We start from the raw sequence: 17,934 nt of genomic DNA, 5'->3' as shown, positions 1-17,934 counted from the left end.
TCCATAAAAGTCCTTTTTGAGCCATTTCCAAGATTGTGTATGCTTGAGGGTTTGAAATAAGTCGATTGGCCTCTAGATCTAGGCAAGATTGAGCTCCAGGAGCTCAAATCTGTTAGCTTTATGGCCCCATGTTGCTTGTTCACCCTAGATCTACCATTTTGAGGCATTTTGAGCCCTAAAATCCATTTTGGTGAATATCCACACGTAAAGTTGGAAACTTTACGTGTGATTCGTGTCCTAGAAGTCCAGATCTGTAAATGGCATGGACTGGAATCGAGAAAATCTATGTATTTAGTGGGTGCATGGCAACGACTCAGCGAGTCGTTCATGTGACTCGGCGAGTCTGTTCGCGAGTCTCCGAGTTTGTCCCCTTTTCGTAGTGTCGAGTGAGCAGTGAGTCACGGGGTGTGACTCAGTGAGTCGGAAGCTGAACTCATCTATGGAGGTACTCGGCGAGTCAATGCCCTGACTCGGCGAGTTCAAGGCAATCTCCTTAGATCAAGAACAGACTCGACGAGTTATTCATACAACTCGGCGAGTCGCAGCATAAGTGTTCTTCGGAAGAAGATGGACTCGACGAGTTGTTCATACAACTCGGCGAGTCTTAGCATAAGTGTTCATCGGATGAAGATGAACTCGACGAGTTGTTCATACAACTCGGCGAGTAGGATGAAGGACTTGAATATCAGTTTAGAAGGAGAACTCGTCGAGTCGTCGCCTAACTCGACGAGTAGGAACGGGATCCAGGACCATCGTTTGGGTGGTGACTCGGCGAGTTGGAAAGCCAACTCGGCGAGTCGGGTCAACTGAAAGTTGACTCTGACTTTGACTTAGGGCATGGTCAGGGGTAAAATGGTCATTTTACCCAAAGGTCAGTGAGCCGTGTTTGATTGAGTATGTTGTGGGAATTGCAGCCGGAGGATTTCCGGAGCAGCAGCAGCAGCAATAGACAGTCAGTTCCCGATCAGTTCAGCAGCTACTTCGAGGTGAGTTACCTTCCAGTAGCGGTGGGTCTACGGCCACAATGCCGGCCCATCAGTAGGAGTTGTATGTTAGATGATTGTCTTTGTGATATCATCTAGGTTTGCTACTACCTGATATGTTGTATGCTGGCATGATATGTATATGTGATAGTTGTAGAGTTCGGTTGTTAGGACCGAAGGGTAGGTCGGACACCCCAGATATGTCCGACAATACGTGATGATATTATTGCATGCTAGCTTGTTATGTTATATGAAATAAAGGTAGTAAGAGGGGACTAGTCCCCGAGGATCGGTTGTTAGGACCGATGGGTAGTCAGCACCCCAGAATGGCTTGACATGGGTAGTCAGCACCCCAGAATGGCTTGACACGGGTAGTCAGCACCCTAGAATGGCTTGAAACGGGTAGGACGGCACCCCAGAATGGCCGTACCGGGTAGTCAGGCACCCCAGAATAGCCTGGCAGTATGTATGTTACGTGTTGTATGGTATGTGGTACGATGGGGGAACTCACTAAGCTTTGTGCTTACGGTTTTCAGTTTTGGTTTCAGGTACCTCCTCAGCTAGGGGAAAGGAGCCGGCGCGGTAGCAGCATGTCACACACACACACTCTCCGGTTTCCGCATTTACGAGCTTCACTGGGATTTGTACTCTGATATTTTGATTGGGTGTATGAATTGGCTTTTAGACATGGTTCACTTTGTGTTATGGTTTGATCAAACAATGTTTTTAGTTATTAATATTTTCTAAAGTAATGTTTTAAAATGAAATTTTTGGTCGTGAAAATTGGGTCGTTACATTTAATTTCTATCCTTATTGTGGTATTGTTGAATATTTCATCGAAGTCTTGTAGCATTCATTAGATTCATCTTGTTCACCTATGATCTTTATTGTCCCCCATGAAGTGGGCATTTTGACACATTTATGGTATGTCGAGGGGACAACCTTCATATCGTGGATCCATTGTCTACCTAGTATAACATTATAGGAGGACAATGTATCGATTACACAAAAGTGTTGCATAGAGTTTACCTCCTCTATGTAACCAGGTAGCTTTATTTCACCGATGGTATGTTTTGTTTCGCCACTGAATCTGATCAACACTGAGGATATTTTGATTATTTCTCCTTCGGGGATGTTAATCCTTTTCATGGCGTCCAGGAGTATGATGTTGACTGAGGATCACCCATCAACAAGGATCCTTCTAACAAAATGCTTGGAAATGTAAAGAGTGATTACCAGGCCATCGTGATGAGGATCCTAGACATCTATTTTATTTGTTTCGTTGAAGGTGATTTCCTTTTTGTTTGTGATTTATGTGTTTTTCTGTGGCCTTTCTTCTTTCTCCGTCTTCGATAATTTAGCATGTCTTTTTGCTGCAAAATATAAGGTGCCATAATTGTCAGATCCTCCAAAAACTACATTGATTACCTTAGCATCTGCAGGAGTGGATCCTGGTTTTTCTAGGATATTATGAGGAACCTGATCCGTTTCTTTGGATCTTTCCTTTCTTCTTTTGAGGATCTCCTTGAGGTATTTTAAGGATGATCTTGTGAAGGCGGAACCAAAACCCTTGTACATGAAAGCTTACTTCAAGTGTGTGGGAATGTGGAGGATCTCAATTCTTTCTATGTATTTGCCACATGTTCTTCAGGATCCGTGGTCCCATCATAAGGCTTCATTCTAGGAGTCTGGAATCGCATTGGGACCTCAATGTCACTGATCGCAGGACTGAATCTCGAGATCATGTGGCTTGTTAGGGAGACTTCCGGTATAGGTTGGAATACTCCATGTACGCCTGAGATCATCTGTCGTAGCTATTGAAGTTCTTTGGCCATGATCAGGCTCATTCCTGCATCAAAATCCACAGAGTCGGTGGTAAAGGTATTATTATTGACGAAGTTACCAAAATCATTGTTATTGGGAGCAACAAACATTTCACCGGGATCATGGATCGTATGGGTTTGCTCTCTTCGAGCTATGTACTGTTTTGGTAAAAAATTACACAAGTACTAGTCAACCAAATTGAATGAGAGGTTGTGATGTTCAAATTGTGTAATAGCAAATGGTAAAAGAAAGTGAAACCATGGTTTACAAGGAAAGCCCTTGATCCTTGCTAGGATCTCTGGTATACAACCTTGGGAGGTGATAATGATCACCTTCCTTAATGATTTTATTGATATAAAATGAAGATTTAAGTGAGTTCTTAGTAAGAATGAGTAAAGAATTTCGTAGAGTGAGCTTAGACTAACAAATAGTGTGTCGTGTGCAGATTACAAGTGTCAATTTATAGTCTAAATTAGCCAACAAGATGTTCGATATTTCCGGGATCCTCTATGACCAACTTCATGAACGTTATTTGACCAAGTATTATGGGTCTTTAGCATACTTGAAATGATTCTTCGTTGAGAATTGGTCTTCCCTTGACTACTTCTGCACACGTGTTAGTTATAGGAAAATATGACCGTTATAAATATTAATAAAAATAATAACAGTAATTAGCTAAGATCCTGAGGTAGCTGAGGATCTTGGATATTAGAGGATCCTAAATATTGTATGGATCTTGGCCCTAACAATTGCCCCCACGTTATTCCTGAAAATATAGGGATTAGTTTCGTAAATATTAAAGGAATGACTTTAATTAAATTTAAAAGAGGAATTTGAAATTAGTCTTCAATGGGTAGGTCTTATCTTTATCGAGGTAATCGAGAAATGGTTAAATCATCTATGTTATCTTTTTCAAGCTATAAATGAGGGCTTTCGGTAACTCCTCTTTTTATTCTTCCAAGTCGCCATCATCTCGTTGTGAAGGTAATCCTTTTTCCTTTTATTTTTTCTTCCTTTGTTTTGATTCTCCTTGTAATGGCTATGAAAACTAGTCGTTCTCGAGCTAGCATTGTTATTTCTTCCGAGAACAATTTTAGTGATCAAGGAATCTTAACCTATGACGAGGTTTGTTCTTTCGATAATGAAGACATGGAATCGTTGAAAGCCATAGGGGCTTTCCCTTCTGATGTGGTTTTTCGTCCTTTCGAGGCTACCGTTCAACCTGATTTCGTGTCTCCAACATGGGTTTGTTTTCCTGAATACTCATTCACTATAGGTTTAACCTATCCTTTTATTGGTATTATTTGTGCTTTCTTTTTGTGTTCCTAAATCTCCTATATCCAATCTATGCATGTGGTTTGGAGGATCCTCTTCTGGATTGATCGCCTGAATCAGTCCAAAAATATGGACATTGGATTACCTGAATTGGCCTTCATCTATGATCTTTCTACTTTCAGTTCTTCTTGTTTCCTGTTAAGAGTTAAGACAAACAAACCCCACCTCATTCTGAAATCTAAACAAAATGATGGCGCTTGGAAAGAAAAATATTTCTTTGTGAGACACGACTCGATTCCTAAGGGGGGTTCCCTGCCAAGATCATGGATTAAAAAGAATAGGAAACAAGTTTAGATATGAAGAATCCTGAAATTTACTTCCCTTATTTTGTTTATTTTAATGCAGCGTTTAGGTTTAAGGAGCTTATTCCTGTCGCCGGTGACTCTGAGGACAAGATTTCCAAACTCCTCACACTTCCTGCAGTTGAGAGGTCGTTCAAGCTTGAATATTCCAGTCTTCAAGAGGGTTCCTCTACTACTGCTTCTATGGCTACTGGTAACATTATTTTTCTTGGATATGTCTTTTTAGGGGATCCTGACTTGATAGGGATCTCTGGCAAGTTCTGAGACTACCTGGTCCAAGGCCTGCTTTGGTTTGGCAAATCTTGAAGATGATATGACAAGTGGTTCAATCAAAGCTAAATGGGAAAAAGGTGCCATTTTTGCTCTTCCCAAGAGATCTCATATAGATCTTACGGTTAAGGCTTCATGATCCCGAAAACGAAATACTTCTGAGGCTGTAGATTTCAGCTTACAGAACCTCAGCATCGAGGATGCTTTTGGGAAGTTGTCTTCATTTTCCCAAGTTGTAAGAATTCTGCATAGGCATTACTCATATTAATCTATCATACCTGTCATTTTTCATGCTGATGTTTATGTTTCTTCCAGGTCTTCGCTCACATTTCCTATCTTACCAACGACCTTAGGGTCCATGTCGATAAAGTCTAGTTTGTTCTAAAAGAGTAGGAGAAGACATGGAGGGTCACCAATGAGGATCTTATCGAAACAGTGGAGTTGTTGAGCAAACAGAAAGTCAAAATGGAAGAAGAGCATCTTACGGATCTCGAGGAGGTGATTGATGATGCCAAGACAAGTGTTGCGATAGCTATTCTACAGGCTAAGATCAAGCTATCTAAGGATTTGGAAAATGCGAGTTCTTGGGACGTGGAGGGATGGTGTGAGGCGTTGGCCAAGTTGATCGATAAGGTTGTTGTCGCCAATCAGGGTCCTATGTTGATGTTAACTAAAGGAGGGGAGAAGAAGGACATGGCAGATGATGACCAGACTAAGGTCTAGGCATGCAAAAAAATTGGTTTAAGTAGTTTTGTGTTTTTGTTAGTGATGTAAGATGATTAACCTTTTGGCTAGTTTGATATGTAACCCTTTCTTCTTTTGAATGATATGGTAGAATTTTCCTTTTACATCTCTCACATGGTTTTTCCGCATGGTTGATTGTCTACGAGTTTCTCTTTAAGCTTCATGATTCTTTGAATTTTATAACTTACTGAGGATAAATTCCAACTTAGGAGAGAACTTTGGTTCACTTTTGAGAATGAGGTTCCTTACCAACGAAGGTCGATGAGGATCCTTACTGTCAGAGATCCTTAAAAATAAGTATATTAAATCTCATATGAGAAATTTCCCCTAAGGATAACCTGTTTAGATTATAAACTTTGACAAAATAGATAACATGTTAATGTTATATTCTAGGGAGGATCCCAACCTGTGATACAATTCATGGGAGAGATCCTTATTTAAAATAACAGGAAAATGTTACAATTTGATTGTATTCTGTGGGGAAAATTCCCAACGTGTGATAACATGAAGATCTCATGTAATTTATGGTGTAAGGTCCCAATCTTTGATAACAAGAAAATATTATAAACCTTATGTAATCACTGGGGTGGGATCCCGATTTCTAGATAACACGCAAATGTTATAAACCTTAAGTAATCACTGGGGTAGGTTCCCGATTTCTGGATAAAATGAAAATGTTATAAACCTTAAGGATCTCAAATTGTGTTCAAAGATAAGAGTGTTGCCAAGCCACTGAATCATGAAATGATCCCCTTACCCGTATCCCAGAGTTAGATATCATGCGTCCAGGCGAGGTGTGTAAACCTTAGTTCATGTGAAAGAGGTAATTTGCTCTTTAAACCTTAGAGGGGATTAAGTACCCTTAAGCATGGGAGAGATGTTCAGTCTCTAGCTTGTGTACATGATAGTTTAGAGGTTACATTGTTAAATATAATGGACTTTACCAAGTATTGAGATCTTCATGTGTCAAGATCCTTGTGTTTCAGCGTGTTCAAACTTGAGGATCCTGATGTTCCAGGATCTTTGATTATGAGGATCATGATGCTTCAGGATCTTCAATCTTGAGGATCCTTAACCATACGTTGTTCTGCATAGCAAACATTAGCTAGGGGTGGGCGTTAGTCTAGCTAACGGCCCTCCGATGCTTAAGTTAGTAACGTATTCGAGGAGAAAATCAGTAATAATTTTTTTTAAGGTAAAGAACATGTGTACCTTGGTTTTGTCCCAGATCATTCGACCCTACTTACATGTAGTATGCTTTGAGGTGTATAGCATTCCAGGATCTTGGCAGAACGTCTCCTTCGAGTGTTTCTAGCCAATATGCTCCTTTTCCTGCTTCAGCATGTATAAGATATGGTCCTTCCCATTTAGTAGCCAGTTTTCCTACACTAGGATCCTTGGTGTTTTGGAATGTATTCCTTAATACCAAGACTCCTATTTGAAACCTAAGCTCATCAATAGTGTTAAGATCTTGTGCTAGGATCCTGTTGTTATTCTCTTGCTCTTGTAGCAAGTATCTTCCCGCCGGGATCACTACTTCAGTAGGGATTACTGCTTCTGTCCCAAACATCAAAGAATAGGGGGTCTGACCTATGTCACTTTGGAAGTGGTCCTATTTTCCCATAAAACGAAAGGAACCTCTTCTGCCCATCTTCCTTTCCTTTTGTCCAGCCTTTTCTTTAAATTGTTTACTTAGATTTTGTTGTCAGATTCCGCTTGACCATTAGCTTGGGGATGGATAGAAGTGGACGTTATCATTTTGATTCCCCAGCTTGTGTAAAAGTCTTTTGTCCTTTTGCTTATAAATTGGGATCCGTTGTCGCATATGATTTCAGCCGGGATCCCGAACCTGGTCAAGATATTACGTTTAATAAATGATACTACCTTTTTGTCTCTTACCTAAACGAAAGCTTCAACTTCGATCCATTTGGAGAAGTAATCGGTCATCACCAGCATTAAGACTTTTCCTCCTGCGGCCACTAGTAATTTCCCTACTATATCCATTTCCCATTTCATGAATGTCCATGGGGAGATAATAGGATGTAGAGGTTCTGCCAGCTGATACCGGATGTGGCTGTGTCTTTGGCAAGCATCACACTTTCGAGCATGTAGAAAGGAGTCTTTCTTCTTGGTTGGCCAGTAGTATGCTGTTCTTAGTATTTTGGAGCATCAGGTTTTCCCCAGGTATGATTGCTACAATCTCCTTCGTGTATATGCTTTAATACTTCTACAGCTTCAGGAACTTCCAAGCATCTAAGGTATGGACCTGCCATATATTTTTTGTAAAGTTTAACTTGGATTAACACGAATCTCGAGACTCTCGTCCTGAATGCTCTTTCACTTTTTCTTCTTTCGGGATTGTGCCATTTTGAAGATACTCCACAATGGGTTGGGTCTATGATCGTGAACTTCTTTGAGGATCCTGTCCGTTGGGATCTCTTTGAGAAAGGATCCGAAAGTCAGGATCTTCAATAATTCTTATGCTTGTCGGATGTTTAAGATCTTATGATTTGTCGGAGAGGGTTTCTATGTTTGGGGTTATTATACGGGTTATAGGAATCTTCGTCTCTGGTAGGATCCTAAGGGAGGATCCTAAATTGGCTAATGCATATGCTTATACGATTTCTTCTATGGGAACTTGGGTTAGGCTAGAAGTCAGAAGCTAATTTTTTGTAGATCTCTAGATATAATGCTATTTTTAGCCTTTCACTGCATAAGATCCATTGTAGTGATTGGTTAGTAGCATAGAATCAACAAATACCTGAAGATCCCTTATTTGAAGATCCTTAGCCATTTGTAGTCCCATGATGAGTGCTTCGTATTCTGCTTCGTTGTTGGTAGTTTTGAATTCACAACTAACTGCTTGGGGTATGATGTCCCCATGTGGCGACTTTAGTATGATACCTAGGCCTATTCCTTTCTGATTTGAAGCTCCATCTGTGAACAACGTCCATTTTCCCAAATGTTCATCTTCTAGGAGTTGCTTGGCTTCCATGTCCACTTCTTTTAGTAGATAATCACTAAAGTCAACCACAAAGTCTGCTAATGCTTGTGATTTTATAGCGGATCTTGGTTCGTATCTTATGTCAAATGTGCTTAACTTTACCGATCATTTTGCCATTCATCCTGACATTTCTGGTTTTCTCATGACATTCTTGATATGATCTTTAGTTTTTACATGTATAGTGTGTGTTTCGAAATAGTGTCTTAGTTTGGTAGAAGCAGTTACTAAGGAAATAATTAATTTTTCGAGATGAGAGTACCTGGTTTCAGGATCCTGGAGACATTTACTTACATAGTAGATAGGATGTTGATCCTCGTTAAGATCCTTGACCAAAACGACACTTACTGCGTTTGAGGATACTGAGAGGTAGAGAATAAGTGGTTCTCCATCTTTAGGCTTCACTAGTGGTGGAGTAGAGCTTAGATATTTTTTGAGTTCCTGGAAGGTTTTCTCGTGTTCCTCCTCCCACTCAAATTTCTTATTCTTTTTCAAGATATCGTAAAAGGGCTTGCACCTTTCTGAGGATCTTGAAATGAACCTGTTGAGTGCAACTACTCTTCCGATTAGCCTTTGGATGTCCTTTGTTGAATATAGGGATCTTAATTCCTTGATTACTTTGATCTGTCCCAAGCTTGCTTTTATCTCTCTTTTGGTTACCATGTATCCAAGGAACTTGCCTGACATCATTCCAAAGTGACATGTAAGTGGGTTCAGATTCATATTGTATTCGTCCAGGATTTCAAATTCTTCCTTAAGGTCTCTGAGGTGATCTTTGGCTTTCATTGACTTCACTACCATGTTGTCAATATAAACTTCCATGGTGTTCCCCAACTTGTCTTTGAGCATCCAATTCACCAACCTTTGATATGTCGCACCTTCATTTTTAAGACCAAAGGGCTTTGCGGTGTAACAATATATGCCTGTTGGTGTTATGAATGCAGTCTCTTCTTGGTCTGATGGTTCCATCTGGATTTGTTGGAATCATGTTGAAGCATCCATGAAGGCTAGGAGTTTATAGCCATCCGTTGCATCTATCATAGAGTCAATATGCAGTAGAGGGAAAGGATCCTTAGGGCAAGCCTTGTTAAGATCCATGTAATCTACGCACACTCACCATTTGCCATTTTTCTTTTGTACGAAAACCACATTAGCTATCTATCTTGGGAACTTTACTTCCTTGATCATCCATGTTTTGAGGAGCCTCTCTACTTCTTCTTGGATGATCTAATTCCTTTCAGGTGCAAACTTTCTTCTCTTTTGGTGTATTGTTCTGAAAGAAGGATCAATATTAAGTTTATGAGTAATAATGCTCTTGTCTATACATGTCATATCTTCGTGTTTTCATGTGAATGTCTTGCTTCTGGTTCTTAAGAAATTCAATAGATCCATCTCAATCTGCTTAGAAATTGAGGATCATATGAGGACTTCAGCTTCAGGATCCTCGATGCCTAGGGGCACTTCCCTTGCGTTTTATTCCTTTGTCTCCATAAGCTGCGTGCCCCTTGTCTTAATTACTATGCTTGTTGGGGTTTAGTCGTAAATTTCATAGAGGTTTTGTAGCATTCTTTCGACACATGTTGATCTCCCATGATCTTCACTGTTCCCCATGGAGTGGGCAACTTCACACACTGATGGTATGTTGATGGAACTGCTTTCATATCGTGGATCCATGGTCTACCTAGTGTCACACTATAAGAAGATAATGTGTCAATAACACATAAATTTTGTATAGATTTTACCCCTTTTATGTATATTGGTAGCTTTATTTCTCCAATTGTGTGTTTCGTTTCCCCGCTAAATCCTATGAGGACTAAGGATCTCCTGAGTATCTCTGATTCTGGGATGTTCATTCTTTTCAGCGTGTTAAGGAGTACAATATTGACCGAGGATCCTCCGTCAACAAGGATCCTTCTGACGAAATGGTTGGCCATGTACTGTGTTATCACGAGTCCGTCATGGCGAGGATCCTGAATTTCTTCCATGTCCGTCTCGTCAAATGTGATTTCTTTTTCACTGCTAATCATGGTATTCTTCCGTGGTGTATTCTCCTTTTCTGTTTTAGAGACCTTGGCGTGTCTTTTACCCTGAGAGTAAGAGGTAACAAAGATGTTAGATCCACCAGAGATAACGATAATTATCTTAGCGTCATAGGTTGGAGATCCTGGTTTCTCTGGGATCCTATGATCATCTTGGCTGTTTTGCTTGGATTTTTCTCTTTTTCTCCCGAGAATCTCTTTGAGATGTTCTTTACTAAGGAGGTAGCTGATTTCTTTTCTAAGGGCTATGCATTCCTCCGTCATGTGGCCAAAGTCTTCATGGTAAGCACACCATTTGGACTTGTCTTTCCAAGTGGTGGATTTGTTGTTTCTCTTTGGCCATCTTGCTTTGTCTCTAAGATCTTGCATAGCATGAATTACACTTGAAACATCCACATAAAAACAATAGTCAGTGATTTTAGGAAGCTCTTCTTCTTCTTCTCCTCCATCTTCAAGGGAATTAACCTTGTGATGATCCGGTTTGGAATAGGGCTTCGATTTGTAGGATCTTTGAGTCAAGGATTCGACCTTCCTGTTGGGGTTCTCATAATGATCTGAAGGGTTGCTTTTCTTCTAGATCTCTCTATCCTCTTTGAGCCTTATGAACCTTAATGCCCGACACCTAACTTCATCCAATCTTTTGCATGGGGTCATCATAAGGTCTTCGTAGAAGAGTGAATCCTTTCTTAATCCCATTTTAAAAGCTTCCACAGCATAGACCATGTCAATGTTGGGGATGCTTAGAGCTTCCCTGCCAAACCTGTTAACAAAGTCCCTAAGTTTTTCCTTAGGATCCTGAACCACCCGGTAGAAATCACTAGTGATCTTCTCAAAGGTTCTGCTGCAAGAAAATTAGTTATTAGAGATATTTACTAAGTGTGCAAATAAAGTTATAGAGTATGGGGGAACATTTAGTAGCCATTTGAGGGCTAATCCTGTAAGAGTCGAACCAAAGCCTTTGTATAGGCAAGCTTCCTTCAAGTGCCCTAGGATGAGAATGATCTCCATCCTTTCTCTGTATTGGGCTATATGCTCTTCGGGAATCGTAGTCCCATCATATAGCTTCATGTTGGGAGTTTGGAAGCGTTTAGGAACTTTGGTATCGGCTATCGCAAGAGCAAATCTCGAGATCCCGTGGCTTGTAGGGGATGCTTATGGTATTGGTTGAACCATTCCGGGTACACTGGAGATCATTTGTCTTAACTGTTGAAGTTCCCTAGCCATGTTTGGGTTTATTACTGCATCAACATTAGTGTAGTTAGTATTAATAGTATTGTTGTTTAATAAGTTACTAGAGTCAAGGTTTCTAGGAGTGTTGAAAGGCTCACTGAGATCATTGGTCATGGACGCTCGGTTGTTTGTAGTTGCCCCCAGGGTGACGCCACAATGGTAGGAATTATGTCCTTCCAACGATTTTCTGAGGATCCTGCATTATTGAAGTCTAGGATCCTTGGCTGCACAACTGTGGGCGTAGTTTCCTAGGATTTCTGAAATTATGCCTTCATCCTTCCACTTCTTTGAGTAGTGCACTATTCTCCTCCTGTTGTTCGGTCACCTGTTGTGTCATTTTCCTCATCATAGCGAAAAGTTCTACAGTAGTAACTGAGGCAGTCGGATCCTGGAGCCCTAAGGGTCCTAAACTTCTTGGATTAGCGATTGCGGGGGTGCTTTTCTTGTAAGTGTCGGGTGTTTTCCTCTAAGTGGGGGTCCACTCGGAGGAGGTGGTAAGTTTTTGGTTGGAATGGAAGGATCAGAGGATGAAGAGAGGATCGGTTGTGTAGACATGATTTTTTTGAGGATTTTTAACACCATGGCCCCACGGTTGGCACCAAATTGTTTTGGTCAAAAATTACACAAGTACTAATCATCCAAATTGAAAGAGAGGCTGTGATGTTCAGATTGTGTAAAAGCAAGTGGTAAAAGAAAGTGACACAACGGTTTACAAGGAAAGCCTTTGATCCTTTCTAGGATCTCCAACATAAAAACTTGAAAGGTGATAATGATCACCTGCCTTGATGATTTTATTGATATAAAAATGAAGATTACAGTGAGTTCTTGGTAAGAATAAGTAGAGAATTTCGTAGAGTAAGCTTAAGCTAAAGAACAATGTGTTGTGTGCAGATTACAAGTGTCAATTTATAGTCCAATTTAGCCAACAAGATGTCCGATATTTCTGGGATCCTATATGACCAGCTTCACGAACGTTATTTGACCAAGTATTTCGGGTCTTTAGCATAGCTGAGATGATTCTTCTTTGAGAATTGGTCTTCCGTTGACTACTTCCATACACATGTTAGTAATAGACAAAATACGACCGTTATAAATATTGATAAAAATAATAATAGTAATTAGTCGGGTTCCTGATATTACTGAGGATCATGGATATTTGAGGATCCTGGAGATAGTAAGGATCGTGGTCCCAACATTGACTAAGTGTGAAAATGAAGTAATAGAGTTTGGGAATGATATCCATCCTTTCTCTGTATTGGGCTATATGCTCTTTAGGATCTGTAGTTCCATTGTATAGCTTCATGCTGGGAGTTTGGTAGCGCTTAGGAACTTCGGTATCAGCTAATGCGGGAGAAAATCTCAAGATCCTTTTGCTTGTAGGAGATGCTTCTGGTATTGGTTGGACCACTCCGGGTACACTGGAGATAGTTTGTCTTAATTGCTGAAGTTCCCTGGCCATGTTTGGGTTTATTCCTACATTAACGTTAGTATAGTTAGTATTAATAGTATTTCTATTTAAGAAGTTACTAGAATCAAGGTTTTTAGGAGTGTTGAAAGGTTCATCGAGATCATTGATCATGGACGCTCGGTTGTCCATAGTTGCCCCCCCCCCCCCACCCGGGGTGACGCTATAGTAGTAGGAATCGTGTTCTTCTGGCAATTTTCTGAGGATCCTGCATTATTGAAGTCCAGGATCCATGGTTGCACAACTGTAGGCGTTGTTTCCTGGGATTTATGAAATTCTGACTTCATCCTCTCCACTTCTTTGAGTAGTGCTCTATTCTCCTCCTGCTTTTGGGTCACCTGTTGCATCATTTTCCTCATCACATCGAAAAGTTTTACAGTAGTGACTGAGGCAGTTGGATCCTTGAGCCACGAGGATCCCAAACTTATTGGATTAGCGATTGAGGGGGTGCTTTTCTTGGAAGTGTCAGGAGTTTTCCTCTGAGTAGGGGGCCCACTTGGAGGAGGTGGTAGGTTTTTGGTTGGAATAGAAGGAGTAGAGGACGAAGAGAGGATCGGTTGTGTGGACATGATGATTTCGAGGATTTTGAACACCACGGCCCCATGGTGGGCGCCAAATTGTTTTGGTAAAAAATTACACAAGTGCTAATCAACCAAATTGAATGAGAGGTTGTGATGTTCAAATTGTGTAATAGCAAATGGTAAAAGAAAGTGACACCATGGTTTACAAGGAAAACCCTTGATCCTTGCTTGGATCTCCAATATAAAACCTTGGGAGGTGATAATGATCACCTGCCTTGATGATTTTATTGATATAAAATGAAGAATACAGTGAGTTCTGAGTAGGGGGCCCACTTGGAGGAGGTGGTAGGTTTTTGGTTGGAATAGAAGGAGTAGAGGACGAAGAGAGGATTGGTTGTGTGGACATGATGATTTCGAGGATTTTGAACACCACGGCCCCATGGTGGGCGCCAAATTGTTTTGGTAAAAAATTACACAAGTGCTAATCAACCAAATTGAATGAGAGGTTGTGATGTTCAAATTGTGTAATAGCAAATGGTAAAAGAAAGTGACACCATGGTTTACAAGGAAAACCCTTGATCCTTGCTTGGATCTCCAATATAAAACCTTGGGAGGTGATAATGATCACCTGCCTTGATGATTTTATTGATATAAAATGAAGAATACAGTGAGTTCTTAGTAAGAAGGAGTAAATCATTTCGTAGAGTGAGCTTAGACTAAAAAACAGTATGTCGTGTGCAGATTACAAGTGTCAATTTATAGTCCAAACTAGCCACCAAGATGTCCGATATTTCTAGGATCCTCTATGACCATCTTCATGAATGTTATTCGACCAAATATTTCGAGTCTTTAGAAAAGTTGAGATCATTCTTCATTGAGAATTGGTCTTCCCTTAACTGCTTTTGCACGCGTGTTAGTTATAGGTAAAATATGACCGTTATAAATATTAATAAAAATAATAACGGTAATTAGTCAAGATCCTGATGTAGCTGAGGATCCTAGATATTTGAGGATCCTTAATATTGTAAGGATCCTGGACCTAACATGTACCAAGCAGGAATAGAGGTTGATATTGAGGATCCTATCTCACGGCGGTTAGCTGAGGATCTCGTGTTGTCAAAGTTCAGGATCTTGGGCTGCAAGATCAAGGGTGCTACTTCTTGAGGCTTACAGATCTCTTCCCTCATTCTCTCCGCTTCCTTGAGTATCGTCCTGTCATCCTCCTGCTTTTGGGTGACTTGTCATTCCAGTCTCATCATCATAGCGATGATTTTTTTTATTGGAGATCAGTACATGAGGATCCTGAAATCCTTGGGTAGCGAATAAAAAGGTGTTTTTCTTCGGTTCCTCATAGGTTTTTTTGGGAGCTCCACCTTGGTGTGGATGAAGATTTTTAGAGTAAATGGGAGGATTTAAGGAAGAATATAAGGTCGGTTGGGTAGGCATGATTCTCAAACAATTATAAACACCACGGCCGCACAGTGGGCGCCAAATTGTTTTGGTCAAAAACTGATCAAGTGTAATTCAACCAAATCGTATGAGAGGTTGTGGTGTTAGTGTAATATAAGTATCAAATGGTATTCAAAGTGAGAAAAATGAGTTACAAGGAAAGCCTTTGATCCCTTGTAGGATCTCTGGCATAAAACCTTGGGAGGTGATAATAATCACATGCCTTTATGTGTTTTATTGATTTTAATATCAGATTACAAAGATTATGAAAGTAATACGAGTACAAGAGTAATGCTAGGGCTAATCGTGTCTGTTGTGTGTTAGATACATGTGTTATTTATAATCTAGTGAAGTAACAAGAAGTCCCATAACTCTGGGATCCTCCGGAATCAACATATGAATGTTATTTGACTTGGTATTCCGGGTCTTTTACCTGTTTGAGATGACTCTCTGTTGAGAACAGGTCTTGTGTTGACTAGTTATGCACATGTGAGAAAAATAAAGAAAATATAGCTGTTACAAGTGTCAGAAATATTAGTGGTAATATTCAGGACCCTGGGATATGTTTAAGGATCATGAGGCTTTAGAAATATTTAAGGATCCCACATATGATTCAAGGATCCTGCCTCTAACAAGGATGCCTTCGAAGAACATAAAAAATATTTATATTTGAATTCCTTATTGGTAAAACCATTGGATGGGGAGCCACCCCTTCTCTACCTTTCAGTATCCTCCAGTGTTGTAAATGTAGTCTTGGCCAAGGATCTTAGTGGGGATCAACATCCCATTTATTATGTAAGTAAAAGTCTACTGGATCCTGAAACCAGGTACTCTCATATCGAAAAAGCAATATTTTCAGTAGTTATAGCTTCTACAAAACTAAGACATTACTTCAAAACTCATACTATACATGTTAAAACTAACTATCATATTAAGAATGTTATGAGGAAACCTTAGATGTCAAGAAAAATGGCAAAATGGTATGTGAAGTTAAGCACATATGACAACAAATATGAACCAAAATTAGCGATAAAGTCACAAGCATTAGCAGACTTTGTGGTTGACTTTTGTGATGATCAACAACCAGAAGTAGCACTAGAAACTCAGCAATTTCTAAAGGAAGAAGATCAAGGAAAATGGACTTTCTTCATAAATGGAGCATCAAACCAAAGGGGAACTGGCCTAGGGATCATACTAAAATCGCCACAGGGGGACATCCTACCCTAGATGATTGTTGTGATTTCAATGTAACTAACAACGAAGCAGAGTATGAAGTATTAATCATGGGGCTACAGATGGCCAAGGATCTTTAGGTATATGCCAATTCATTGTTAATAACTAACCACTTTAATGAATACCATGCAGTTACAGCCGAAAGACTAGTATTATACCTTAAAATTCGGTGATAGAAGATCCCTCCAAGAGACCAGATGATACCAACGACCATGATCAAATTATCAACATAGCTATAATCGGAGATCCCAACCCTTAATCCCCTCTCCAGGATCCTAATATTCAGAATCCTTAACAAAGTTCAAAATCCTGGATCCGGCCCATCATAGAATATCTCCAAAATGACATGATCCTAAAAGAAGAGAAAAACGATAGAGCACTCGGAATGAGGGTCTCATACTTTTTGATGATCCAAGGGAAGCCATACAGGAAATCCTTGGTAGACCCATACTTAAGATGCTTGGAAGATCATGAAACTACAGAAGTCCTAAAGGACATACATGAAGGAGATTGCGGCAACCACATGGGGGGAAGATCCTTATGTTCTAAAGTATTAAGGATGGGGTACTACTAGCCAACAAATAAAAAGGATGCCTTCTTACATGCATAAAAATGCGATGCTAGTTAAAGATATAACATCATCGTTCATCAACAGACAAAACCTTTACACCCATCATTTTTACTTGGCCATTCATGAAGTGGGGGAATGGACATAATCAACAAACTACCAAAGACACCCAAACGGGAAGAACCATATCTCATTTATTCAGAAGAAAGAAAAGTGCATATTAGCTAGCTACCCTAGAAGGAAGCCTCATTCCAAGATCCTGGAATGCTATACACCTTGAATCGTACTTTCTGTAAGTCAATTCATCATAAATGAGTCGAGGTACATACCTACTCCTTACCCTTATTTCTTTTCTTTATTAATTTTTCTAAGAACACTAGTGACTTAAGTATCAAAGGGGCATTAGCCAAGCTAACGCCCACCCCAAGCTAACATTTGCAACAGGCATAAATTTAAGGATCCTAGCCGCTACGTGTAACATTCTCATTTCAGGTATTTCACTTTTTTTCCCTCAAACTTAAAACGTTTATCTTTTAAGTCCCTGGCCAGTACTCTGGGCATACGCAAGGAGTATGTTGGGTGTACTGGGTCGATAAGCTGCTCACGGAGGCATCCACGTATGCTGGGCGTAGATGGAGTACGTGGGGAGTACAGCCACCTAGGACAAACCCTAATTTTTAGGGTTTGAGCTCTATTTTAACATCTTAAGTTGCTCTTGGACCTTCTTATGACCAACACCCACCTCTCCAAAACCTGAGACTGAAACCCTAATTGTCAATCGTCGGATGCACATGTCGGGATTGACCTCAACGATGATGAGCCTATTGAGGTTCCACTAGCTAGTTGTCTCGTGGGAAGAGATCAAACTAAGCGAAAAGGTAAAGGGACCGCAAGTGGTTTAAGTGACATCGAGCAAATGGCAAGCAAAATGGACAACTTAAAGACTATTGTGGAGCAATACTTGGGTGTC

General features: G+C 40.2%; 1 protein-coding gene across 1 annotated transcript; it reads right to left on the bottom strand.

Moving 5' to 3' along the window:
• Positions 1-9,976: 9,976 nt before the first annotated feature.
• On the bottom strand, positions 9,977-13,762 carry LOC145089975 (uncharacterized). Its single transcript, XM_079028343.1, has 3 exons — positions 13,476-13,762; positions 11,106-11,339; positions 9,977-11,030 (listed from the first exon to the last, which is right to left on the bottom strand). The coding sequence occupies exons 1-3, from the start codon at positions 13,760-13,762 to the stop codon at positions 9,977-9,979; spliced, it is 1,575 nt and encodes a 524-aa protein (XP_078884469.1).
• Positions 13,763-17,934: the final 4,172 nt, after the last annotated feature.

Source organism: Lactuca serriola, chromosome 2, assembly GCF_051521515.1.
Source record: "Lactuca serriola cultivar US96UC23 chromosome 2, Lser_US96UC23_V15, whole genome shotgun sequence".
Classification (NCBI taxonomy): Eukaryota; Viridiplantae; Streptophyta; class Magnoliopsida; order Asterales; family Asteraceae; genus Lactuca; species Lactuca serriola.
The sequence above is the reverse complement of the archived record's forward strand: the minus strand, read 5'-3'. Positions and strand labels throughout refer to the sequence as shown.

What these genes read in the sequence shown, in the direction of transcription:
- LOC145089975 (XM_079028343.1), bottom strand. Translation starts at nt 13,762, where the DNA reads ATGTCCACACAACCGATCCTCTCTTCGTCCTCTACTCCTTCTATTCCA. An exon ending in AAAGAAGTGGAGAGGATGAA is followed by an intron (nt 11,340 to 13,475) that starts GTCAGAATTTCA and finishes ATTTTCTTGCAG; the next exon opens with CAGAACCTTTGAGAAGATCA. An exon ending in GTTAGGTGTCGGGCATTAAG is followed by an intron (nt 11,031 to 11,105) that starts GTTCATAAGGCT and finishes GAACCCCAACAG; the next exon opens with GAAGGTCGAATCCTTGACTC.